Genomic DNA, 25,924 nt, shown 5'->3' with positions numbered 1-25,924 from the left:
AGAAGGCCGGGATTAAGGTCCTCCCCGCGGCCGTTCGCTACAGCAGGTCAGGGCCCCAAGGCGTGAGACGGATGTGGAGTATGGGTTGGAGTGTTGTGATCACTGCGTGTCCTAACAGTTTGGGTTTTTGGAGGTTCTAACAGCACAGATTGTTGCTTTGGTGGTGCGCGTTGCTCGTTGCACGTTGACCAGATGGTACCAGTTATTGTTCGCGGCTTGAGCAACCATGATCACCTGACCTATGAGATTTATTTGCAAAATCTCCTTCTAGCTTTAAGTCTGTTGTTCTCAGAGAATGGTTTTCTCTTTGTGGAGATTGGCTCAGTGACGGTGCAGTGACCGCATCGTGGTGCATGTGTTGAACGCTTCGCTCGCCTCGAAACCCTTCGAGTGCCGTCCTCGCGACATTGGGGCTACCGGGACATGAACCCCCTCGGAATCTCTTAATCGTGTTGGTTTGTTCGTGCTGCATCGCCCCTCACCTCGCCCTCAACTCACCTCACCCTCAACTCACCTCACCCGCTGTCCCGCCTAACCCTCTGCACGGTGCCTGGCAACCGGACTGGATCGTTTTCAAGCACCGCTCAAAAGAACACCGAAACCAAATCACGATCTCAAACATCAAGGCTCCAAGAACCCTCCGAGGAGGAGGAGGAGCGGCGGGACGACCGGGCTCCCTCCCCCGACATCATCCTGCGGCGGGACAACGACTTCCTGACCAATCACAGGGCCACGTGGGACGCGTCCTCCTCGTCCGACGGCGACGGCGGCGAGGAGGAGGACGCCCGCAAGAAGAAGCTTCCCGACGTGCGCAAGGACGACCTGGCGTCGCGGCGGGCCCCTCGCGCGGCCGCCGCCGCCCCCAGGGCGCACCAGTTCTTGCCGGCGCCCGTCTGCAGCAGCAGGGACCGCGAGCGCTGGGAGGGCATCCGGCGGGCCTCCCAGCATGCTTTGCAGGAGAAGGAGCCCAGGTACGCCCCAGAGTGACTCACTCGCCGCAGACTCCCGGCACGCCGCCCTCTTCCACCCGCTTTTCATTCAGTCCCCCTTCACCGCCCTGCACAACATTTCTCTCTCTTCTTTTTTTTTTCTTCCCACCTGTCTTCTATTTGGATGTGGTTACGCGCGCGTGCGTGTGTGTGTGTGCGCGTGCGTGTGTGCGTGTGTGTGTGCGTGTGTCTGTGGGGGTTTGATCTGTGATCTGTGTGTGGGCACTGTTTTGCCGCTCACTTCCGCTGCGACCAGCGAGAGGGCGGCGGCGGCGGCGGCGGCGGTCTCTGACATCATCACCCGCAAAGACAACCCCTTCCTGAGCCCCAACCCTCGGGCCGGGGGAGGGGAGGACGAGGAGGACGAGGAGCAGGGGGGGACGGGAGGAGTCGCGGCGGTGCCCAATAAGGTGAAGGACGACCTGGCTCGGAGGCGAGCGCTGGCGAAGCCCCGCCCCCCTAGGGAGGGACCAATGAGCTTCGGGTCTGCCTCGATGAGCCAGGCCGACAAGCAGAAGTGGGAGAGACTCAGAATGGCTGAACCAAGGTGCCCCCCCCCCCCCATACTCTTGTTTGGCTTTTCTCACGCCCTCTTTCTCTCTCTCTGTCTCTCTGTCTCTCTGTCTCTCTCTCTCTCTCTCTCTCTCTTCCACACACACCCACACAAACATATTGTACCCATAGCAGCTCAATGTTACACCAAGTTTGACCTGAATCACCCAGTGTGCCAGTTTAGATTAAATTAATTGCTTTGTTTGTGTCTGTGTGTGTGTGCGCACGCGTGCGTGTGTATGTGTGTGTGTGTGTGTGTGTGTGTGTGTGTGTGTGTGTGTGTGTGTGTGTGTGTGTGTGTGTGTGTGCACTGCTCACACAAAGAGAGGCACAGTTTGGCTGTGTGTGTCTTTGTAAGTATAAGTATGCGTGTCATTGTTATTAAAAGCAATCATTATTCTTTTAGATTAAGCACTAAACTGATTAGCATAGCTACTATTTGTGCTTTGTTTACGTAGCTCACCATGTCATATCTTTATAGTGACGACATAACATGTAGTTAGCTTACATCTGTAGTTTACTAAGACGCTCTGCCATATGGGTCATGTCCTTACCGGTTCGTGCTGGCAGACCTCATGAGGCGTTTGCAAGTGTTGAAGGTTGTATGTTTGTGAGTGTGTGTGTGTGTGTGTGTGTGTGTGTGTGTGTGTGTGTGTGTGTGTGTGTCTGTGTGCTTTGCTCACACAAAGAGAGGAGACGTTTGGCTGAGGACTCTCTAGTGGCTTTTGTTCTTGATGTCATCAGATAAAGTAGAACAGGTTTTTTTTTGGCATTGCCATGGCAGCCGTTGCACTACCAGAGAAACTGCATTACCTAATGTATGTGTGTTTAGTGGAAGACATAGCATTGTCCTGATGAGTGTATGTGTGTGTGTGTGTGTGTGTGCATGTGTACGTGTGTGTGTGTGCGTGTGTACGTGTGTGTGAGTGTTTGTGTCCTGATGATTCCCTGAAACAGACCACTCTCTTCTCCTCTTCTCTCCATTCATACCTCATGTCTTCTCTTTTCCATCACTCATTCTTTCACCAGTCATTTGTTATCAATCATTCAAACTCTGTCTGTTTTTGTCTCTGGTCGCTCATGATGTCCTTTCCATTCTCTCTATTGTCCTTTTGCTCCTACACTTTTTCCTTCTGGGCCGATTGTGGTGTGTATGTGTGTGTTTGTGTGTGTGCGTGTGTGTGTGTGTGTGTGTTTTGTAAGTGTGTGTGTCATTGGATTTGTATGTGTTGTTGGAGTTGTATTTGAATTTGTATTTGCATTTGTGCGCGCATGGTGGTTGACGTGTGTATGGGTCTGTGTCAAATGTGTGTGTGAGTGAGTGTGGTTGATGTTTGTGTGTGTGTGTGTGTGCGTGCGTGCGTGCGTGTGTAACCTTTACGCCTGTGTACGACGGGGGAATGCCTCTGGTGTGGATGTAAATGAGCAGTGAGCCCGGCCCGGCGCCGGTGTGCGGGGCTTGTCGCGGCGGCCAGGCGGACGGCCCCCTCCTCGGCTCTGCCCGGGCCGGACGCGGCCCTAGCAAAGTGGTGACCTTTGGTGGAGTGACTGAGATCATGCAGCCCAGTGGAGCGCTCACGCCCAGGGAAGGGGAACAGTCAGACATGCTTAGGCGGCTTCTCGCCAAGGCAACCGTTGCTATGCCTACTATTGACCTGGCCTCCCGGCTAAGGGAGGGGGAACGCAGGTACGGACGACCGTAGACACGGGGGGACACCTCCCCCTCACTGTCTTTTTTAATATATATATATCACAGGTAATACGCTGAATATGTACATTTGATCACATCTGTTTCCGTACTGTATATGTAAGAGATGTAGAGTAGATCAATGCATGTGCATTTGATTTGTTGAATACCATTCATTTGTACATTTGTACATTTGTAATGTACCGTTTATTTTAATGAATGTACTTGTGCTTTGAGGAATCAGGATAGGGCAAGTACATTCGTTTTTCTTGAATAACATTTTAATTGTTACAATGAGTTGTATTAGTTTGATTAGTTGTATTAGTTTTGCCTGACATCACCAGACCGATTTGCAAATGCGTATGAATCTGGAACCTCTCAGTTCATTTTGGATTTCCAAAGGGCGCTCTCTACAGGCGCAGACCAACCAGCCTCTGGAGCCCGATGGATAGACAAACTACAACTAATCAGAGCAGCCAAATGTGTGACGAAGCGCTTTGTTAGATTTCAGCTTATTTCTAAACCGTTCGTATAGACTGCGTTGTGTATAGACTGAACTTTTACTTTGGAAGTAGGGTGAAACCAACTGTCTTATCAACAAAAGCTCTAAAATACTTGATTTTTAGAGTAATATATACCGTCTGGTTCGTTTAATACTTTCGCAATAGAGCATTCAACAGTCAGTGTTCCACCTCAGTAGCAGCCATTTTGTTTATCTAGTCAAAGTATTAAACCCACACCGTTTTATATCAACTACTGTGATTGGCCCGACTAGGTCGGCTGGAAATCAGTCTGAACGGCAGGGGGGCCAGACCATCTGCTAGAGTAAATACAACATGAGCGCGCAGATTTGTCTGGTTCCCAGACTATTCCATTGAACAGGGTGGGTGTGGCTCTACCTTAAACTGAATATTGCAGATTTGTTTTAATCTCCATGACACACACACACATGCACACACACACGCACACACACACACACACACACACACACGCACACACACACACGCACACACACACACACACAGGACCCTTTCAGTTTGATGACTCTTTGATAAATCCATCCTGTACATGCGTATCAAAATTTGAATATTTGACCTCATAACCTAATTTTGCCCAGCAGCTCTTTTGTTCACTGTCCTTCTAAGCCAATAGCGGGCCAGCATTTGTGACTCCACCACCATATGTGCGCCTACTTGCACGTGTGTGCCACACGCATGACCCCCCCAGGGACCAGGGGCCCCCGGGGGGTTCGGCTATTGGATCGATGATCACGGCTTTTTATGATGACCTCTCAGCCAGGTCAACGGACCCGACCCCACGCAAACTCCGCCCCCCGCCGCCTCCGACCCCCCACCCCGGACCCCCGAGGCCACGCCCACCGCGGCCGAGACGCACGAGCGCTTTGCTCGGTACGCAAAGGCCGCGCAAGAGGCTGCTGAGGAAGACGACGATGAAGAGGAGGAGGAGGAGGAGGAGAGGACGCCCAACCTGCAGAAGGACGACATGCTGGCCCGGAGGACGGGGGCGTTCAACCGGCGCGCCGCCCCGTACAACCACTTCCTGCCCCTGCCGGCGTCCAAGCGCAGCCCGCAGGAGGAGGTGCAGACGGACGCGGTGCCGCGGGGCAGGAGGGCGGTGCGGGCCGAGTGGGAGAGGAGGGCCGACCCCAGGTGGGCTCCTGTGTGTGTTGCGCCGCCGTCGGAGGGGCCGTCTAACCACTGGGGTTGTTGACCTTTGAACTAATTCATCGTTTAAGAGTCTGTTGGACCCGAACCGGACTCTGGCACTCAGGGGTCTCATAGGGCACTAGAGAATGACCTATTGAATCACCGCTGTTTTTTCGAATAGCTCTGCCGGTCCCGATCCATAGTTGAAGTAACGCTGTGATCAGCGCTTTGTTGCTTTCTGTTTTATGCATCGTCAGGCCGCTACATTGGCCATTTTGGGTCCCCAGCCAAAGTTTAAGAAACGCTGATCTAACCCTAACAGTGTGTGTGTGTGTGTGTGTGTGTGTGTCGGGGAGGGCGGGGGGGGTCACTAAGACATTTAGACATTTCGTCTTTCTCATCATGAACCGTCATGTCTCTATATCAAGAGGCTTCCCCGTGAGAGAGGTGCCGCAGGAGAGCATCCGGGTTCCCGCGGAAACGCCTCCACAGTGGGCACCGGACCAAGCCGTCGTCCGGCCGCCCCCTCGTAGTGACGACGAGGACGAGGAGGAGCAGGAGGGGGCGGCGCTCCCCGACCCGGAGAAGGACGACATGATGGCGAGGAGGACCCGAGCGTTTAACAAACAAACTGCCGCCACCGGGAAAAAAGTGCCGGTCAATCGATTCTTGCCGGTGCCCGGATCAGCTGTTCATAGAAACGTCGCCCCGCCTTTGCCTGTGTCAAATCATCTTCTGCAGAGCAGACTGAAAATAGCAGAGAAGAAAAACAGAGACAGGTATTTTCGTCATCGGTCTCGTACGCTTGGTTTGTGCTTCCAACGGGACGTACGGGATGGCATGCACACAGTATGGACTAACACAGAAGAAAGTGGTTAATCGGTTGCTTGATTGTTGTTGTGGAACAGAATCCTGGGGCTTGCTGTTTGATGTAGCCTAGTCTCGGTTGGTGAACTAATCTGGATATTCACGATCCGGTTCCACCTTAACTCGCACGGTTAATGAGATGCGGTGGGATCTCGGCTTGTTGTTTTATGGTTTTTGCTCGTGTCCCAGTCTCCCGGTCTCTGCTGCTGTTGCCCCTGGTAACCGGCTACTTGTTAACTCCGGCGCTCTCTCAGCAGAATGGCTGCTGAGTCGGTAGAAGATCCAATCATACCTCCCCAGAAAGCCCCCGGCCGACTGCACACACGGGCCGGGGAGGAGGAGGAGGAGGAGGAGGAGGAGGAGCAGGAGGAGAAAGAGGTGCAGGAACAGAAAGAGAGACGTCGAGAAGGAGACAAGACGCTCGCTGATATCTCCACCGCCGTCCCCCTTCAAACCGCCACCCCTCCGGCCGGCCCGCCTGCTGGGGCCCCTCCGGGCGCGGGGCCCCCGGGGGGCAGGCAGAGCTCTGGGGCGGAGGTGGGGTCGACCGAGGGGACGGAGGAGGAAAGAGGGGCCGTGGAGATGCGTAGTGATGGGGGGGAACCCCGCAAAGCGCAGTGGATGGAGGACGATGATCTGCCCCCGATGATGTGAGATGAACAGCGAGAATGTGCGCAGTCATTGCATGCGGCCGTGGGCATCGAGTTTGCTGTCCCCGTCCTCAGGCCTGGTGCCAATGGTATTCCTTAGCCGTAGCATTCTGCTGAACCGCGTTCCTGGGATTGTATGACAGCATTTGATGACTTATGAGACACACGTTTCCCTCTCTCTGGAATACACACACGCACACACACACACACACACACACACACACACAATCCTGTTACACTCCCGTTTACCTTTGTCTGTTGTTATTTTTAGGACGAGTCGACGGGTTGCTTATAGGTCTGATGACAAAGAGTAAGTCTCACTGTGGCATGGGAACACAGAAGCATGGCCGTTGGTGCATTTAGGTGTGCATGGACAATATGCATATGTGATCATACACATGTCATATGTATCACCCCCATGTTGTTTTTGGTTCACAGCTAGGCATTACTTCCATGTATGTTTTTGTGTTGTTCACCTATTTGCAAGTTGCGACAAACCGGCTACAGCATGTCCTTACACACGGCAGTTATCGAGCTGAGATCGTGTTACCGGCTGCAGCACACAGCTGGTGTGTGTGTGACTGTTTGTCCGTCTTACCCCTTCACCGTTCTGATCACCCGGGTTGTCTCCATCAAAACAAAAGGTCAAACAGCCCGCATGTGCTGGGAGTAGCCGTAGTTATTCCCCTGCTTCGTAGAGCCAGTTCATCCTGGAAAGTAGAACCCGGCACAGAGGTGAAAGACGCTTGAGACCGCTCCGTCTTACACACAGTACGCTGCATCCTAACCACGTTCACTGCACCACCACCTGTGTCCCCCCCCACCCCTCCCGTAGGAGCGTGAGTATGAGCGACATGCCGACGGAGGAGGAGGACGCGGGGCCCGTGGCGCCGCTGAACCAGTCCCGCTTCGAGCGGACCCACGAGCAGATGCACAACTTCGAGGAGGAGGACGACGGCTGGCAGGACGTAAGGCACCCCCCCGGGATGTGGGGAGAGAGCGAGGCCCGTAGCGTCCCTCTGTAGCCTGCTTAGTCTATAGGTAGGAGGGGATAGGGTGTAGTGGCTAGGGTGTTTCAATCCCCAAATGTCCACAGTCTTAACCGGAGGCGTTCTCGAGCAGGACGCCCGCCTCAGGGTAACCTCTGTATGAAGTCTCTCCAAGTCGCTCTGGTTAGGAGTATCTCCTATACAGTCAATGTATGCATGCAGGTCTAGTTATCACAGGTTACCTATGCAATGCATTGCGCTCCCCGATGGCATTGTGGTAGTATTTTTAGACGAGTAATAAGGTCACGTCCGTCTCGACGCTAGAATCTGGCTCGCTGGAAGAACCGCCGGCGCAGCGCCTCTCAGGAGCTGATCAAGAAGGAGGAGGAGAGGAAGAGGATCGAGAAGAGGATGAAGGAGAACGGGGTGGACAGCGGCAAGCGGAAAAGCATCAAGACCTACAAGGAGATTGTGGAGGAGAAGTAAGGACAGAACAGTGTTGAAGGACATTACACCCACGGGTTTGTCGCCACCATTAGAGGGGCTTTTTTTAATCCCGGGATTATAAAGTGTTCACAGGGACACTGACCTTGTTTGAGGGCTGGGTGAGCCAAGCACTTTGATTTATCAATCATAATTAATTTATGTTTTAAGTATTTCTATCATTTTTATATGTTTTACAAGATTTACCCAGAGGGCTTGAATAAAAGTTAAGTTAGTTGTGTCAAAATTGAAAGTCTATTGAAAGACAATTATTGTAACTCACTCATCCTAGCTAATGCTTCCTCTTGCTCATGACGTTATTCTACCTCCTTCTCTGATGTTGTCCTCACCACCACCCCCCCGTGTCTCCAGGGAGAAGCGGGAGATGGACCTGTGTGAGGCCTACAGGAGAGCCCAGACCCCCGAGGAGGCGGCCATGGTGCTGCAGCGCTACGCCCTCCGCTTCACCATCAGCGACGCCACTCTGGACAGCCTGAAGCTCCCCAGATCCACCTCCCCAAACACCACCACCGCGCCCGCAGACCCCGACCAGCAGGACCAGGAGCACCACCTCCCGCCACAGAGCGCACACCCTCCTCCTCCTCCTCCAGAGACATCAGAACCTCCGCACCGACCGGAACCCGCTCAGATGCCGGAGCAGCGCCCGAAAGGAGAACCCCAGGAGAACGAAGGGGAGAAGGGAGTCCCGGAGGTCCGGTCGTCGACGACCCCACCGGGGTCCACGACCGGTCCCGCCGGTCGGTCGCGACCGTCTCTGCCGCCGCGACCGGCGCCTTCAGAACCGCGAGCGCATCAGCCGCCCCAGGTAGAGCCCAGGGTGACGCCGCCGCACGCACCGCCGGGCGCCGGCAAGGCTTCGCCAACGCAAACCAAAGTGTACCAGCCTCACCTGGAGAGGGAAGATCAAGAGTCCGCACAGACCGTACGCGTCCCCCACGTCTCCCCTACGCCCTACCCGCCGTCCAAACCCGTGCCCCTGCTCACAGCCAAACCCTACTGCCTTCCCGGGAACAGCTACGGCGCTCGCAAGTCCGTTCTGGTAAGAATGGGGCCTGCTGATTGGTTCACGTGAGGTGTGCATTACTTTTTGTAGAAAAGGGTTAAAGAGTTATTGTCGAAGGTTTACTAGTACACTGCGTAGTCATGCATGCTTTCTGTTTCTTGTGTAGTGCTTAGTTACTGACTTACTCAGTTAGTTAGTTAGCTTCCTACCTACTGACTGACTGACGTACTTACTCACTCACTTGACTTTTACATCTTCTTTCTCTCCTTTTTAGTTGGACGGCCTTGTGCGCGTGAATGGAAACATGAAAGAGGATTCAAAATTGACGTCCACCCCTGCCTCCTCCACCTCTCCTCTCAAGGAGAATCCTGCTTCCTGCGTCTCACTTGTACACTCCACAGAGGAGAAAAAGGAGGAGCCTGCCTCCATCTCTCCTCCGCAGTCCCCAAAGAAGGAGAAAGAGAAGCCTGCCTCCGTCTCTCCTCCAGCCTCCGCAGAGGAGAATACGGAGCTTGCTCCCTCCTCTACACCTCTTCTGTCACAAGAGGAAAATAAGGAACCTGTCTCCTCCTTCTCTCCCCCACAGTCCCCAAAGCAGGAGAAGGAGGAACCTGTCGCCTCCCTCTCTCCTCCAACGTCCCCAAAGCAGGAGAAGGAGGAACCTGTCTCCTCCTTCTCTCCCCCAACGTCCCCAAAGCAGGAAATGGAGGATGCTGTCCCCTCCTTCTCTCCTCCACAGTCCCCAAAGCAGGAGATGGAGAAGCCTGCCTCCTTCTCTCCCACACAGTCCCCCCATAAGGAGAAGGAGGAACTTGCCTCCTCCTTCTCTCCCCCACAGTCCCCCAATAAGGAGAATGAAGACCCTGCTTCAGAGCAGACAGCAGCAGACAGCCAGAGAACCGGTTCAGACCAGCCGACAACGGAGAGCCCAGCCTCCCGTTCCGGGTCAGCCATGAGTGCTCTGATTGGAGGAAGAAACTGCGTCATCACCACCACTATTGTGACGGAGCTCACACAGACCGTAGTGGAGCCAATCGCTGTGGAGACCGATACCGATGGACCGGTAGGTGGAGGGGACCTATAGATACATAAACAATTTTAAAGAGGTTTTAAGCCTTGAGGATGAGCTATACAGGAAACAATGGATTTAGTTTGAGGGTTTATTTGGTTAGATAATGACATCTTCTCTGGCAATGGCATTCAGAAGAACATTACGACTGCCAGCATTTAAATATATATGTGTGTGTGTGTGTGTGTGTGTGTGTGTGTGTGTGTGTGTGCGTGGTTCGTTTGCCTGTGTAAATGAGATAAAGACTGAGAGCTAAAACAATTGCCTATCTATTACTTTTGTTTGTATCAGAAGCTAAATTTCTACAGCCCTATTAATAATGCATCTGCATATCACACACTAATCATTTATTCATTTAATGTATTTAGTTTACCAATTGTTTTTTACGGTTTGTGCGTTTCTTTGTTGTTAATCCAGGTCAATGGCACCACGGAGCGATTCGACTCATCTGCAGAAGAGAAAGAGCCTGCACCATCTGTCCTACCATTATTTTCGTCATTACCATTAACACCATTATCACCATTTACACCAATATCACCCTTATCACCATTATCCTCATTATCCCCAATATCACCATTACCCACCAACGGGCAGATGTATTCTCCAACTATAACAGGTACAAAGGAATCTCCTTAAATGCTCTGTTTTTATTGACAACAATTGTATTCAAAAGAAGTGTTTATTTTTTATATATATATATATTATTTTACAGTCAAATAATTTGGCGTTTGTGTGTATTTTCCCATGATCCAACAGAGGGCATCCAAGAGAGCAGCTCAACTGTAAGTCGATCCTCAGTAAAACTCTCTCTATATATTTGTTTTCCATCATGTCCTTCTTGACCTGACCCTTCCCGTCCTGTTGCCCTAGTCACTTGCAGTGTCTCTCTCCCTCTCTCTCTCTCTTATCCATCTGTCTTTTCCTTCCTCTTCTTCTTTCCTACTGTGCTTCGTCCTTGTTTACCTGTGTGTGTGCGTGTGTGTCTGTGTCTCTGTGTGTGTGGTTGTCTCGGCTGGGCATGGGTAGATTGAGACCCCCATGTTGAACTTGGCTAAGCGTGTTAATCACTGGGTCTGGGACCCCAATGAGGAGCGCAAGCGGCAGGAGAGGTGGCAGCGGGAGCAGGAGCGCCTCCTTCAGGTAGACGCTGGGAAGTGGGCTGTGAACACGCATGGCCTGGTGCATGTCACGAGCAGATGGCCGAGAAAAAGGCTGACCTGGAACCACCGAGAGACTGTGAGAGAGAGAGAGAGAGAGAGGGAGAGAGAGAGAGACAGAGAGAGAGAGAGAGTGTGAGTGGGTGTGTGTCAGACAAAGTGTGTGTGGTGCTATATATAATGTACATGGTTTGTGTGTGTGTGTGTGTTTGTGTGGGTGTATTAACTGGTATCACGCCTCTATGCAGGAGCAGTACCAGAAAGAGCAAGAGAAACTGAAGGGGGAGTGGGAAAGAGCTCAGAAAGAGGTGGAGGAGGAGGAGAGGAGACACAACGAAGAGGTACGGCGCAGAAGAAGCACCCACGCACACACGTGTGCATAGACTCACACCCACACACACACACACACACACCTGTATTCACAGGGGATCTGCTACGTTTCTCCTCTTCCAGGAAAGGAGGATTCTGGATGAAACTGCAACGCCCCTGAATCCTTCTGGCCTGGCCAAGCAGCCCCACCCGGGTCCGGAGGAGGAGAGCTCCAGACCGGCCCAGCCCAACCATCAGACCCTGGGGAGGGCGGCGCCCGCAGAGCCCTACGTCCAGAGACCCACCGCCACCAATGAAGATCAGCACAAATCGAAGCTCCATTTCTTCCAGGGTCAGTAGATCTGATGGTGGAGATTTGATGATGCATATGTGGTGATGTCGATTGGATGGTGTGGATTTGATGGTGTACAGTGGTGTGTGGAGGCAGGATGGTGTAGTATGGAGGCAGGTTGGGGTAGTATGGAGGCAGGGTGGTGTTTGCATAATTGTGTATGTGTGTGTGTGTGTAGTGTGATGATTTATGGATAAAATAAGAGAGTTAAGGAGGCAATTCGGTGGCTTGGTCCATCATACTAAATAGAAGATAAAATAAACAAAAATGTGTACTGTAATGTGTTAGGCCTGCTTTAATTAGGTGTGCTCCATTTGCGCCCATGAAATTGAGTGCACACAAATATATAAACGCAGACAAATGATTAAACTGTGCCGTTCACAGTGTGTGAGAGATCAGTAAACTGCTACACTAAACAGGAAACAGTCAAAAGTTCATTTTATGACCTTTGCTTGCAGAGTCTTCTCAGGACAGCGAGGCGTTGAGGAAACACGACCTTTGGAAGACTTCTTCCTTGGACCGCAACTCCCAGCTCATTCAGGCCAACACGGTCAAGAGGTAGAGTGTGTGTGTGTGTGTGTGTGTGTGTGTGTGTGTGTTTGTGTATGTGTATGTGTATGTGTATGTGTATGTGTGTGTGTGTGTGTGTGTGTGTGTGTGTGTGTGTGTGTAATGCAACATCATGAGTAAGCATTAGATCAATCAAGGCGAGTTCAGTGTGGGGGCGACCCGGTAACTTAGATCTTTTAATATTTTAATAGATTCAACATTGCTTTGAAACGTTGCGGCGGGTAAACAGTTTGGCAGCATTTTGAAACTATTCAAGATTAGCTGAAAAAAGTAACACAAACTGTGTCAACAGCAGCTGTCATATCATACCACTCGCACTGCTGAAAATGGTTCTCAGTGTGATTCTCGACTCGCGTCAGTACTTGGTGGAGCATTTTAGCGGTTCTGCTAAATTGATTGGGGCCACCTCTTTTCTAGACTCTGAAATGCATCCTTCCAATGTATTTTAAATTAGATTTTTAGTCTCTCTATCAATACAGGTTTTGTCTTCATCGGATGTGAATACCGTGCGTAATCAGACAGAACGAGACCAGCCACTGTTAGATTTCATATATGCGTTATATTAGTTACGGTATATTTTTTGAGTCTATATGATAGTACATGAGGCCAATATATTTGAAAGCCTATATTTTCAGTCAAATTGTATGCAGATGATATGTACGGTCGAGCACATTGTCTTCATATTAGGAAAAGGGAATATGTTGGTGGAGGCAGGCCGTCATTTAGCGGAGGCGACGGGCATCGCCTACAGACAGCTCTGGGACACCTGATCAGCCAACTGATATTTGCGAAGCATTTCAACCAAGCAAAAGTTAAAACAAATCAGGCATTATTGAGCAGCATATATATATTTAAAAAAAGTATCATATATGATTTGACGATCAGTCGTCAATGGGTCTGACCTGGTGAATCAGATTAGACTACCGATGTGCAAAATCGTATGTGAGGACAACCCTAGTCCTGCGTTAATCGTGTGGGTTCTGTGTTTTGGACCACAGGTCAGGCTCTGACAACACAGTGGCCGGATCACAGCAGCCTCCATCTTCCTCCTCACAGCCTCCTTCACCCAGCAGGTAACCACACACACATACACACACACACACACACACACACACACACACACATTTTTCTTCAATCTTCAGTATGATTGAGGTTTAGTTACCCTGAATAACATAGCAATTCTTGTGTGTGTGTGTGTGTGTGTGTGTGTGTGTGTGTGTGTGTGTGTGTAGATGTGTGAGTGGGAAGAGGCTGTGCTCTGGATGTTCTCAGCCTCTGGGGAAAGGAGCGGCCATGATCATTGACACCATGGGACTGTTCTTTCACTTGCCGTGTTTCAAGGTACACACACACACACACACACACACACACACAACCATAATCAAGCAATCATTTAAACATGTCCCAGTTTTTTGATTCTGAAGCAAGGTTCGGACCTACATCACGTGAAAATCTTGATAAGGGGTTATAAGTTAAGGCCAATATAACACAAACCAACGTGCAGTGAAGGCACTAAATGAAGAAAGTAACATATTCACTTCCCCAGTGTGGCGTGTGCAGTGGCCAGATGGGGGACACCAGCACTGGGACCGATGTCCGGATCCGTAATGGACATCTGACCTGTAATGAATGCTACATCGCCACTCGTGGTGAGACAAACACATGTTTTACTCATACACACATACACACACATACTACACGTGCACACACACACACACACACACACACACACACACACGTAGTTCTCATGTACACACACACACACACACACACACACACACACACACACACACACACACACATACTACACACGTACACACACTACACACGTACACACACACAGACACACACTAAAAACTACTCATGTAAGCACAGACCCCAGACACACACACATACTAGTACTACACATAAACATGCAAACATGCAGACACATGCACACACACACACACACACGCACACGCACGCACGCACGCACGCACACACGCACACACACACGCACACACACACACACACACACACACACACACAAACACACAAACACACACACACATACACACACTTCCATAACCTCCTTCGCCCTCTATACATGCACAAGTTATTGAACACTGTTTGTATTGCTGCAGGTGGAGGCCAGCCAACAACACTATGAGGACCATGACCAACCCTCCCTCCGTCACTGACAGACAGAGAGATATTCTGACCTCTGCCATGTGACCCGTTTCCCAGTAGAACAGGATATCCAGGCGGGACTAATAAACAAGATGTCATGTGTATTGATTTGTGATCACGTGAACCGCCCAAACGATGTAATCAATGCTATTGGCGGTTGGATTGATATGCATATGTCCACACGGACATTTGTGTTCTTTTTTAGATACAATTAGGTATTAATTCATTAATGATTATATACAATAATATTAGTTTCATTTTGTCTTTGACAGTAAGTTAGGAAGGAGAGAGAACTGGAATATTTTTTAATAAAACATATATAGATATATATGGATCTATCAATGAAGAAACGACTCGAGTGCCATTAGGTCCTTGCACATCCATATAGAAGCACAGTCATGGACACATGGACATTTGCCCAGGGAATGCATTAAGCCCTTGGTATGTCCGCTATACACCATGGCTATCTGACAGCATAGTAACCCCGACTTGGGTTCGAAAGCTTATTGTAGCCTGAACATTTACAATGCCTTACTCACATCTTCTCGTTTAGTTTTGCTTTATTTTGGTTTTGTGTTGACTGCTTTGCATGAACGAAGAACATAAATACCTGGGTTGGATTGTTTTTATCAGAGTATCGCCTGGATTACGTAAGGTAGGTTTTGCTCGTATATATTCTTATCCCCAGTGGCACTTTGACCTTTGGTGTTCCTCTCTTGTTGTGCGTCAACATTTTGAAGTTTAGGGAAGCCAATCTCCAAATCGTGTGACTTGTGATCTGACATTAGAGTGTTTCTTATTTTTTAATCAGAATGCATGCTATTGCAACATTTAATGTTATTTGATATTTTACATTATTTCCCTCATGTTTGATGATGTGTTTTTTCTTTGCGATAGCTTGATTGCATCAGACTCAGTGCCTTAAGTTATAAGTAAGGAGAGAGAACGTATGAGAAGATAGTTTTGTACTTACGCAGATCTCTGGGTCAGGCACAGTGAATGAATGTGTATGTTATTGTGTATCTGTGTGTGAGTGTTAGTGTGTCTGCAAACATGCTGTTTTGACTTGAAGCACAGTTCCATACCAGCAAAAAATATTTTTCACCCTCCTAACCAATGAGAAAAAGTTATTTGCTGCTTCCCCAACCTTCCCCATCCCTCATCAATAGTTAGTTACGGTAGTTCCTCCCTCTTCCTCTCTTCACGAACGCTGCCTCCTCGTGGTTTGAATGTACCTTTTGCCCTCTACTTCCCGCGCTATTGCCTTTAACCTGAACACACGTTATCAGAAGAGCTTAACACCACGTTATTGACGCTCCGCTCTGTTCATCAGCGCTGAAGTCTATCTCACACCACATGTTCAGTTCATTGTCTTTTATAGCAAGTGTATGTTTGTCAATAAAATTGTGAAATTAAAATTCTCTGCCGTTTCATTCAACTGTCCTTTGTTAGATACTTCCAGTGATAATGAATGTTTTTTGAAAGTAAAACATTGAGACGACGTGGTATTGAATTAAATACTTTAATAAAAATGATTAAAAAAATAAAAAAATAAACATAAAATAAAATAAACATATACACCTTTCAATTAAGTCTTTAAGGTGGACATCATACGACATATTTTGTCAAATGTTAAATGGGAGATAGGCCTAGGTTGAAGCTCCATAAATAGCTCTGGATTGGAGAAGTTGTCCGTGTTGTTTAGACCGGAAGTAACCCTCAGAAAGAGCTGCATCACGTGCCTGCCTGCTGTGTCACCCTCCAACCTCAAAGAGCGCGGACGGGGCCAGGCGTCGTCGTTTGTTGTTGTTTCGTTTGACGTGATATTTATAATATCGGCCCACAAACTCAATAAAAAATTGCACAAATGGACTCAAATGGACCGCCGCTCTATCCAGTATGTATGATTCGCATCGTTCTGACACAGAATTGTGCTAGTTTAGCGCTTAGCACTGAAGTGCTGTGGATTAAAATGCACTATTATTGAACGGCTCCCCGATATCAACGACGCTATCCTGATATAACACATACTCTTTAAAATGCACATTGTACACTGCGCATATGTGTGGTTTGCATCGAGCATGTCGCCTCGTGGGGAAGTGTTGTTAGTTGTTTGAATTGAATAAGTGAGAAGGCTGTAGCGGTGGGTAGACCCGCTGACAGGATGCAGGGAGATGTTGGTAATATGCTGTCGCCACAACATCCTCGGGGCCTCATGCATTGTAGTATTGTACTTTAACTCGATATGTTGGGATGGGATGACGGCAATATGTGATTAGACTTGTATGTATTTCCATGTGTCTTAACGTCGAGGTCCACGAAATAAATCAAATTAAATCATGTTCTATACAAACTATAGTCCTAGCATGTAAAAAATAACAAATTAAGTTCATTACACCAAACTGCATAAGAATGAGAGTAACGAAATACAGTAAAATCCATAACTTACATTTTTTCAAGAGTAAGAGGCAGACTCCAGAAATTGCAGATCATAGACACCAGATCATGTCATGCATTGTATTTTCAGGAAGAAACGGCACTGTATTCAATATCATTATTACGTAGTTTTTACTGGGCTTAATGTTTGCCCTATAGCACTATTAGTATAATTTCAGTCAGACCGTCACTTTCTAAATGTCATTGAAATACTTTTGCCATGGTCTATAAGCCTTCCCTTGAGAGCTAATAATAATTCATTTTATTTTAATCTATTTTCCTGACACACATTATATATATATATATATATATATATATAACTCCTATTTAGTAGAACCCTAGTGTGGTGATAATGTTGAACCTTGCACCACTGAAGTACTCACTTCACTTTATCACTTTCCCTTTCTTTGCTGGGAACAGGTGAGTAGCTCTGTGTGTCTCGATCAGAGCACAGAAGACGACCCCCTAGTGGACGGACCGTTGATCTCCCCTGACGCCCTCCACTCGGCCATCAGGAAGGAGTTCCGGACCATACCCACCACTTATTCTGCCGTCCTGCTCTCCCTCGTCCATGTATGTACTCCATTACTATTATGCACCAGTCATTAAATCGTGAAATCCAAAGTGACTTATGGTCATTGTGGTTTAGGCATCTTCCTAAAGGATGCTTACAAGTGGACTACTGCAGACATTGTGAAGCGAAGCGAGCAGCACCTTTCAGCTGGGAGTCCCTCTGTGGATTAAACACTCGATCCACCTTTCGGCTATTCCCTCACACATTTACTGCCTACTACCCGCCTGTCTCAGGTGGGTAATAGGCAGGTAGTAGACGGGTAGTATCTACTCAGACACATACTACTTCTCATCCTATACATTTAGGGCATTTTATCCATAGTGACTTAGAACGGTTCATACACACAATTACACACCGACGGCGGAGTCAACCATGCAAGGCGAAAGCCAACTCGAGCCGGGGATCAAACTAGCAACCTTCCGGTTAAAGTCAGTCAACTCGAGCGGGGGATCGAACTAGCAACGTTCCGGTTTAAGTCATCCCGCCCAGCCTCCTGAGCTAAGCCGACCCCAATGGCCTGAATGGCCTTTCTTTTTATTTTGGTTTCATCTTCAGGTTGCCTATGTGGTGTTGTCACTGTGCGTCGCCGTGCTGTGCACGCTGAAGTTCGGCCAGGAGCAGGAGTGTGCGACTGTGCTGAAGAACGTCACAGGACAGAACGCCATCGTGTTCGGGAAGGTGTGCATGTGGGTGCTGGTGCTGCTGTTTGCCGCCTGCGTGCACCACCACCACAACCGTGCCCGGAGCCGCGGGTACCTCCGCTTCTACCGGAACACCAGGAGATTGAAGCACCTGCCCCTCGCCGTGCACTCCACAGGTACGCCTCGATCGTCAGGTCCTTACTTAACTTATCTTTGAGTTTTATTGTGAAAAAACAAACTCACTTGTTCCACATTGATGATTTTGTACAAACCCAGGAAAACATTTTTTATTTTACGTTCTCAAATTAGCTGTTGTAGTTAACTAGATGTGGACTGATAGATTACCAGCTTACATAATGTATGTACCTACCCTGAAAACAATGTGTTCCTGTGGAGCTGTCTACCTGTCGTCCTGTTGGCAGCTTGTATTGTAACTTCATTGTAGGGTTTCTTTTGGAAATGTGCAGAACTCGCTTGTACCACAAGGGGTCTCTCTTGTAACACTTTGTTTTAGTTGTCTGTGTGTGCTTGTTCTGGCTTGTAGGAAATCTGCTGCTGCTATTGGTCCAGTCTTCTGGACTCACGGATGCCGTGTCCATTTACATGGTTATCGCGATTCTGGGGATAGAATTTGTGGTGGCGTTGCCATGCCTACTCATCTACACAGGTAACCAGGTTCCGAAGACTGTTAAAAATATGTAATTTTACCTGCAGGATGGGGAAAACTACCATCCAACCAATTGTTTTAAAACGGAACCCTGAATTTTATACCTGCAAAATGCTCCTATCTATCCACTTAGGCTGGCTGGCTGGTGGCAGGTGTCTATTTGAGCCCCAATTTATATTTGGGGAAATAGGGGATTCAATAAAATGTTTGTGAATTGTCAATGTTGAGATGTCCATTGAAATAGCCAATAAGGATAAGGTTCATATCGAGTCAGTTTAGTCCTGGCTGTGTTTTCAAATGTGATTTTCAATTTAGGTCCCACTTGTTTAGTGTTATTTTCCCTGTTTAACTGAGCGTTGCTCTTAGCCGTGTTAATAGCTGTGGTGTGTTGACATGACACACCCTGTGAATTACATGCTGCGGACTCATCCCCCGCTCTGCACCCCCATGCATCCGCATCACAATGTGCCCTGCCCTGCCCTGTTCAAACGCACCACAAACAGCCAGCAGCCGACAGGCAGCCATGCACTACTCTCTCTAACACACTCTCTCTCCCTCCCTCCCAGCCTTTGTCCACTCGTTGTCCTTCCTTCTGACCCCTCACCCTAACACCCTAACACCCAAACTCTCAATTTGGTTACTGTTTATATAAACTTACTTCAAAAACAATTCCAAAATCTTTAAAAGAGATTTACAGGACACTCCTACCTTGTGTAATCGGTTGTAAATTAACAGGCCCCAGCTGGTACGAACATCTGCCACAGCTGGACAGAGCGCAAACCACAAAGGAAAACCTCCTATTTAAGATAACGAATCAGAGGATATTGTTATTAAAGGCAGATTTATTGAAAGGAAATCTATTTAAAGGCTTGTTTGGAGGCCGAGGGCCGCAGATTGGGGTTAGAGATACTAGATGCAGAGGGGAGAAGATAAGAGACATTAGGCTTTAGCCTAGCCACAGGCTAACCCTCAACCCACTCCACCCAAACACAGTGACATACACATTGTCCTCTTGTTTACAGTCGGGGAAGTGTGTGTGTGTGTGTGTGTGTGTGTGTGTGTGTGTGTGTGTGTGTGTGTGTGTGTGTGTGTGTGTGTGTGTGTGTGTCCCCGTTGCATTCCAGGTTCGATCTGTGCAGTCAGGCACGACCCCTCCACAGAGATGGTCTTCAGCATAAGCATAGACACACACACTTTGCCATCCTTCTGACCCTGTTGGTGGAAGCAAAGCAACCCCTCTCTTTTCTAATCCTCCTTTGAAACCAGGACTGATTTCGGTAGTAGCACTACTCCACGACTGGTCTTGACGATCGGCCTTGCATTGCAATCTGGTTGGTGGTCAACACTAGGCAACTGCGAACATATGGAGATCCACATAGTAAGGTTTTGACTACCAGTTTCTCTGCGCCTTTAAGCAATTTCAACGGACAAGGAAGAACATTATGTTTTTTTTGTCTGTTTCCATTTTAGCCTTAAGCGGTGATGCCCACAGCAATGGAGCTGCACAGAGGAAGGCCTATTTGGCTTCTGCTCTTTGAAGTGTGTGTGTGTGTGTGTGTGTGTGTGTGTGTGTGTGTGTGTGTGTGTGTGTGTGTGTGTGTGTGTGTGTGTGTGTGTGTGTGTGTGTGTGTGTGAGCGAGCTCGTGCACTCACCGGCACATGCTTGCCCGCCGGTCTTTTGAGGGAGGCGGTATGTATCTGCTGTCCTCATTATAACATGAATGCAGGGCCCTCTATAGGTCTGCATGCTCCATGCACATCAAAGCCATGCCTTGGCCTTCAAAGAGGTCACTTCGAATACATCCCTTCTCTACTTGGTTAGAACTTTGTGTAAGAACTGTGGGGCCAACACACACACACACACACACACACACACACACACACACACACACACACACACACACACACACACACACACACACACACACACACTTAGGTACCCTTGTAATGTCAATGGTATATATATATATATATATATATATATATATAGCAATGAGACTATATATATATATATATATATATATATATATGTGTGTAATACTTTTAAAACAGGGTGTTGTATTAGTTTAGTGTCCTGCGAGGTACTGACTATCAACCTATGAGCTTGGAAACATAAAGGTGGCCTTAAGGTTTATTTGTAGACGTACTTCGAGCAATGAGACTTTCCATTATCTTCAAGATGAGAGCTTTCAGAGCATGCGTTCTCTTCCAGGCTACACATTGCTTCCAACTGTGTCTACAAGCTGTCCTATTAGTTCTGTCCAACCTAACCTGTTAGAAGTGTATCAATGCCCATACCGACAATGACCTGGTGTAAGCTGTTCGCACCTTGCTAGTGAAACTACTGCTACTACTGGAAACGTGTCTTAGTAGGCACTGATTGAAGTATGTTTCATCACCGCATAAAACCTGATGGAGGTGTGTGTGTTTGTGTGTGTGTGTGTGTGTGTGTCTAACAGCAAGGTGTGAGATCTGTCGCCCCCGTTCCACTGCTGCTGTTTAGCCTCCCTCCATCTCCCCTCCATCCCCGGTCCGTCTCTCCGTCTGTCACCACCACCACTGTTTGTCTGTCTGCCTGGCTCTCCCCGCTCTCTCACTCTTGCTTATGTCGTCCTCTTTCAGATTCAAAGGGTTGATAGAATCAGAGAGTCCGTACTCACTTACAGCCTGTCCCCGTCACCGCTTTATGCTTTAGGAGTGCCGTGTGTGCGGTTGTGTTGGCTACAAGGGCTACCAGGGTTTCAGTATTCTTGAGTATGAGCTCCAACTAGAGCCCTTTCACAGAACCACTCGAGGTGGACCTTTTTTGAGTCCCTTTCAGAGAGCCCGCCGACATAACGGTTTAACAAACATCTGTCACATCTCTGAAACAATGCAGAGAAATGCTCTTGTTTCCAGCCATTGATCTCCCATGCCATTCCTGGAATGTTTTTCCCCCTTCTCATGTACTTGCTCACCATTACAGTATTTACACACACACACACACACACACACAGGCTGATGGAGGGTCTCATTATGCAGGAATTCCCGGTATTCCTGGTGTGTTCTGTGTGGAGGCTAGGGATGATTTGCTGCACTGAAGCAAAGTAAAGGTAGTGCTCTTTAGAACCCCGCTGTCAATTTCCTCTGGCTAATGACACTGGAGCTTATCTTGAAGAAGAAGCCTGCTCCTCCCTCACACACACACACACACACACACACACACACACACACACACACACACACACACACACACACACACACACACACACACACACACACACACACAGGGGCCCTATCTTGATTGAAATTGTGCTACCTTCTCTCGATCAGCTGCTGTAGAGCACATGCATACTTGTTCTCTATTTTATTAAAAAAAAATGTTTTATCGTTATTATATATATACCGTACTATGATAATGGAGCAATCCCTTAAAACAGGGTTACTTTCATAGTGGGTTTTTTGAGAGGGTTTAGTATAATACCATAGCAAAAAAATATATAGCTTTTTCTGCAGTATAATTATCCATTCTTCCTTTTCCCATTTAATTTTAGTATATGAAGTTGAATGTGTTTTGAGGGACAGATCCACATATTCTACCACCAGTATCTTAATGATATGCCTTTGTTAACATCAAACAAGTACTTGCTTCTGTTATATTTTTCAACTTCCTATTACATAATGCAGACACCGATAAATGTCTTGTATTTCTATTAAGTACTGCTCTTTGAGCATTTAAAAACTGGTCACTGTCCTTCTTCCATTACATTTTATAGAGCTGTTACTTTATACAGTCATTTGTTAGTAGTTTTTAAGGTGTAAAATCTGAGTCATATGCACTGTTTAAGAATTACAATATCTCCCTATAGTTTATGTAGAGCACATGTATTAAAGCACACACACACCAACATTCACACATACACACACACAGACACCTAGCCGGCATCTCCTCCCCTTGTGTAAAGGTGTGTGTTGCGGGTGTGAGAGTTAGCGGTTTAAGTGCAGGATATGGCAGCCCGTTAGGGGCTAAGTGCAGGATACGTGGCCCGGCGTGGCTTTACAAGGAAATAGTCCCGGCCAAATAAATGTGTGCTTTACTCACCTGAGAGGCCATGTTGGGTCTGGCCTGGGGTCAGGATGGTGGTGAAGTGGCTCTGCTATCGATGTGAGGATGGATTTACCCCTGGAACACTATGGGAGTACGCAAAATCATATACATGCAGTTATACGTAACAATGGCCTCTAAAATAAGGGTGGATTAAATTGTAAAACAGCCTCGACAACGGGTGTTTAGCAACTATACTTAAAACGTCACCAAAACGTAATGAAAGTTGAATATGAATTGTCTTCCTACCATTGGTAATGTCCTCAATTGTATTTGGCGGTAGTTATTTATTTGTAACAGGATTTAAACACTGAAGAATGAAATCCTTTGAAACATCAGTAGGATAGTTTGCTCAGTTTTATTCAGGATGTCTCATTGAGATTAAACGCCGCTTTTGCATCGAAAGACCTGATGACGCTAAGTCCCATGTGAATGTTTACTAAATCACGTCGTTATACGGCGCTAGAGATGAATACTAGGGCCTGGTGGCAGAGTCTCTCCAACATGTCTTTCTGTGCTACACAAGGCCATATGTCTGACAGTGTGCATCCTTCCTTCAAATGTCAAAAGAACGTAGCCAGAGGCACCCTAAACCGATAACGTGAGATCAGCTTCGGAGCTGAATTGATGTGTCCTGTTAATGGCCTTTTTAATTCAATAAGGTGATGAGTGGTTTTGGTTGTCTTTCAGTGCGTGTGGCGCAATTCAACCGGGAGCATGCCGTCCCTGATGTGAGCCAAGAGGAACACTGCCACGCCTACAGAGACACACACCTTACCACCGAAACCGGCTTCAGGTGAACGTCTCTCATTCACTCATGTTGTGATTCATTCTATACACGCGCACTCACACAACGGTGGGTAGGTTAATCCCTCAACGGAAAAATGAACATAAACCGGTTACTCTGCCGAACCGGGATTTGCTGTGCATTTAAACCGACCGTTTTATGACCTGGCCCTCCCTGAATTGTGTGTGTGTTCCAGGGAGGGCTGTGGTCTGGAGGAGGTGGTGGAGAAGCAGGCGGACCTCATAGAGTATCTGAAACAACACAACACCTTACTGAGCAAGAGGCTGCTCAACCTCTCCGCCCAGCACTGATCCAGGGCCCTCTCGTCCTGGCCTGTTCCGTCCCCCCCTCCCCCCGTCCCCCCCCCCGTCCCCAGCAAGCCTCCCAGCGACCCCGTCCTTCAAGAGCCCCCGCGGGATCAGATCCCATTACGGAGACACTGGATATTTGAACAGATGACACAAAGACGAGAGACCAACGAGGCTAAGGTGGAGCGGTGCTTTCAGATGGAGGGAGGGGACAGAGAGGGCCTGGATAAGAGACTAAAGATATCTGTTGTTTGCCGAGTGACAAAAGACCTCCAATGCGCGCGCGACGGCGTGCACCAGCCCCAAGACTCGTTCTCTCGCGCACACGCACACACACACACACACACACACACACACACACACACACACACACACACACACACACACACACACACACACACACACACACACACACACACACACACACACACGGGTCTAAGTGATGTAAGAAAGGAGGGGCGGGGTTGGGAAAGCGGGGAAATACGGAGGGGGGTAAGAGTCGCGGGTCACAGATCAGAGGGGAGGGGCTTTATTGCGGTGTTACGACCCCTGGTGACCTGAGCGTGAGCGCACGGCGGGCCCTGGGAGGGCCACAGAGAGGAGGGCTGCATTGTTGTTACTGATCGTAGTAAATCACGTGCTAAGCAGGGAGAGCGACGCCAGCTCTATGCACTTCAGAGTCCTACGGGAGGAGGAGGGAGCAAAGTACTACACTGATTCTTTCTGGTTTTTTGTTTTGTTTGGAGGTTCTTACAATGCTGCGTCCGCCTGTGATCATTGTTTCTGCGTTATTATTTGACGTGTTTGGTCAATGTGATGATATCAATGTTTACTGTCAATTCTTAACTCCTCCAATTCTTAACAGATTTTTTAAAATGAAGATTAGGTTGTTCGATATCGTGCCATGGGATCTGCCTTGAATAAATCTCTGATATTCTTAACTTTCCATAATAGTGGAATAACATCACACCCATTCTCCAGATACTTGTAGTGCCAATAACGGCTAGTATCAGTGTCCCTTGTCTGTGATTGTAAGTTTGTCAATGATGTGGACGGCACTGGGAATTGGAGGTCCTCGTCTCCTTGCCAGTAGTTGTTCATTGTCACGCCTTTTAAAGTACAGGGTCCGTAAACTACCAGGGGGTCTAGTATTTATGACCCCTTTCTCAGGACGCTTCTGCTCGGCGTCCCACCACCCAAATAGTCGCCCCAAGGTCTTGGCTAAATAAGGCCCACAATGCACCTGTGTGGTGCTCGGTGAACCTGCACCCTATGGTTAATGGTTAAAGGGCCGAATCGAGGCCTTAAGGGACGGTCATATAAAGGTGTGTGGGATTCAAGATTGATCTTTAACGTAAACACATTGTATGGACTGTGGTTGTAGTTTTTTCGCATTTACAAAAGAAAATTTACTTTGAGGACGGAAACAAAGTACAACATATTTTTTTTATTAAAACGTTATTTGAAGTGCATACACGCTTAATAAACACTTTCTTTTAAGAAATAATAATACATGGTCATGGTTCACAAAATTATACTTTCCTTTAAATTATTTGGTCCATGGCAAGGAGGCCGGGTTTTCATAAGAGAAATTGCAGCCCTCTTGCATTTATTGTAAAGCTCTATTTGTGAGACGTGATATTGTATGCATATTTATAGGGAAGACGCTTACACATGGTGCCAGCTAATTTCTCCAAACACAGTGATATATATATATATATATATATTTACAGTTTATAGTAATAGTAACATTTTATAACAAGTCTGCAATGCTTCTGTGCTCTTCGTCCACATAAGGCGATTTTGTCAATTCTGAAGACAACAGTTTTGGTTACAGTCTCTGGGTGTGTTTTCACCCATCTCTGTGCTGGTCTCCGTGTCCATCAGGGACCT

General features: G+C 48.0%; 2 protein-coding genes across 6 annotated transcripts in view; both read left to right on the top strand.

Annotated features, from left to right (window-relative positions):
- Positions 1-15,885, top strand: part of LOC311340143 (uncharacterized protein) — a 25,918-nt gene extending 10,033 nt beyond the window's left edge. For 2 of the 5 annotated variants that reach the window (XM_084465009.1, XM_084465012.1), the window contains 22 exons: positions 1-46; positions 627-971; positions 1,246-1,536; positions 2,971-3,228; positions 4,524-4,898; positions 5,324-5,674; positions 6,017-6,412; positions 6,684-6,722; positions 7,248-7,380; positions 7,726-7,883; positions 8,257-8,944; positions 9,183-9,971; positions 10,395-10,593; positions 10,734-10,759; positions 11,004-11,117; positions 11,383-11,475; positions 11,588-11,795; positions 12,254-12,353; positions 13,364-13,438; positions 13,598-13,706; positions 13,912-14,014; positions 14,489-15,885. The exon at positions 1-46 is cut by the window's left edge and continues 266 nt beyond it. In XM_084465009.1, the coding sequence (XP_084321135.1) occupies positions 1-46; positions 627-971; positions 1,246-1,536; positions 2,971-3,228; positions 4,524-4,898; positions 5,324-5,674; positions 6,017-6,412; positions 6,684-6,722; positions 7,248-7,380; positions 7,726-7,883; positions 8,257-8,944; positions 9,183-9,971; positions 10,395-10,593; positions 10,734-10,759; positions 11,004-11,117; positions 11,383-11,475; positions 11,588-11,795; positions 12,254-12,353; positions 13,364-13,438; positions 13,598-13,706; positions 13,912-14,014; positions 14,489-14,514 (4,922 nt within the window). In that variant the 3' untranslated portion in view covers positions 14,515-15,885. The remainder of the gene's footprint in view (positions 47-626; positions 972-1,245; positions 1,537-2,970; positions 3,229-4,523; positions 4,899-5,323; positions 5,675-6,016; positions 6,413-6,683; positions 6,723-7,247; positions 7,381-7,725; positions 7,884-8,256; positions 8,945-9,182; positions 9,972-10,394; positions 10,594-10,733; positions 10,760-11,003; positions 11,118-11,382; positions 11,476-11,587; positions 11,796-12,253; positions 12,354-13,363; positions 13,439-13,597; positions 13,707-13,911; positions 14,015-14,488) is intronic. The other 3 variants (XM_084465010.1, XM_084465011.1, XM_084465013.1) reach the window with 3 other exon arrangements.
- A 415-nt stretch (positions 15,886-16,300) lies between these two features.
- Positions 16,301-25,503, top strand: tmem192 (transmembrane protein 192). Its single transcript, XM_084465265.1, has 6 exons — positions 16,301-16,431; positions 17,391-17,543; positions 18,100-18,361; positions 18,730-18,852; positions 23,627-23,732; positions 23,920-25,503. Exons 1-6 carry the CDS (start codon positions 16,402-16,404, stop codon positions 24,032-24,034), a joined length of 789 nt encoding a protein of 262 aa, XP_084321391.1. The 5' UTR covers positions 16,301-16,401; the 3' UTR covers positions 24,035-25,503.
- The last annotated feature ends 421 nt before the right edge of the window (positions 25,504-25,924 follow it).

Source organism: Micromesistius poutassou, assembly GCF_964030765.1.
Source record: "Micromesistius poutassou genome assembly, chromosome: 3".
Taxonomy (NCBI): Eukaryota; Metazoa; Chordata; class Actinopteri; order Gadiformes; family Gadidae; genus Micromesistius; species Micromesistius poutassou.
This window is presented reverse-complemented; position numbering and strand designations above follow the sequence as displayed.

Coding starts and splice junctions, on each gene's coding strand:
- tmem192 (XM_084465265.1), top strand. CDS start 16,402: ATGGACTCAAATGGACCGCCGCTCTATCCA. Junction 18,853..23,626: donor ATGCCTACTCATCTACACAG/GTAACCAGGTTC, acceptor GTTGTCTTTCAG/TGCGTGTGGCGCAATTCAAC. Junction 23,733..23,919: donor ACCACCGAAACCGGCTTCAG/GTGAACGTCTCT, acceptor TGTGTGTTCCAG/GGAGGGCTGTGGTCTGGAGG.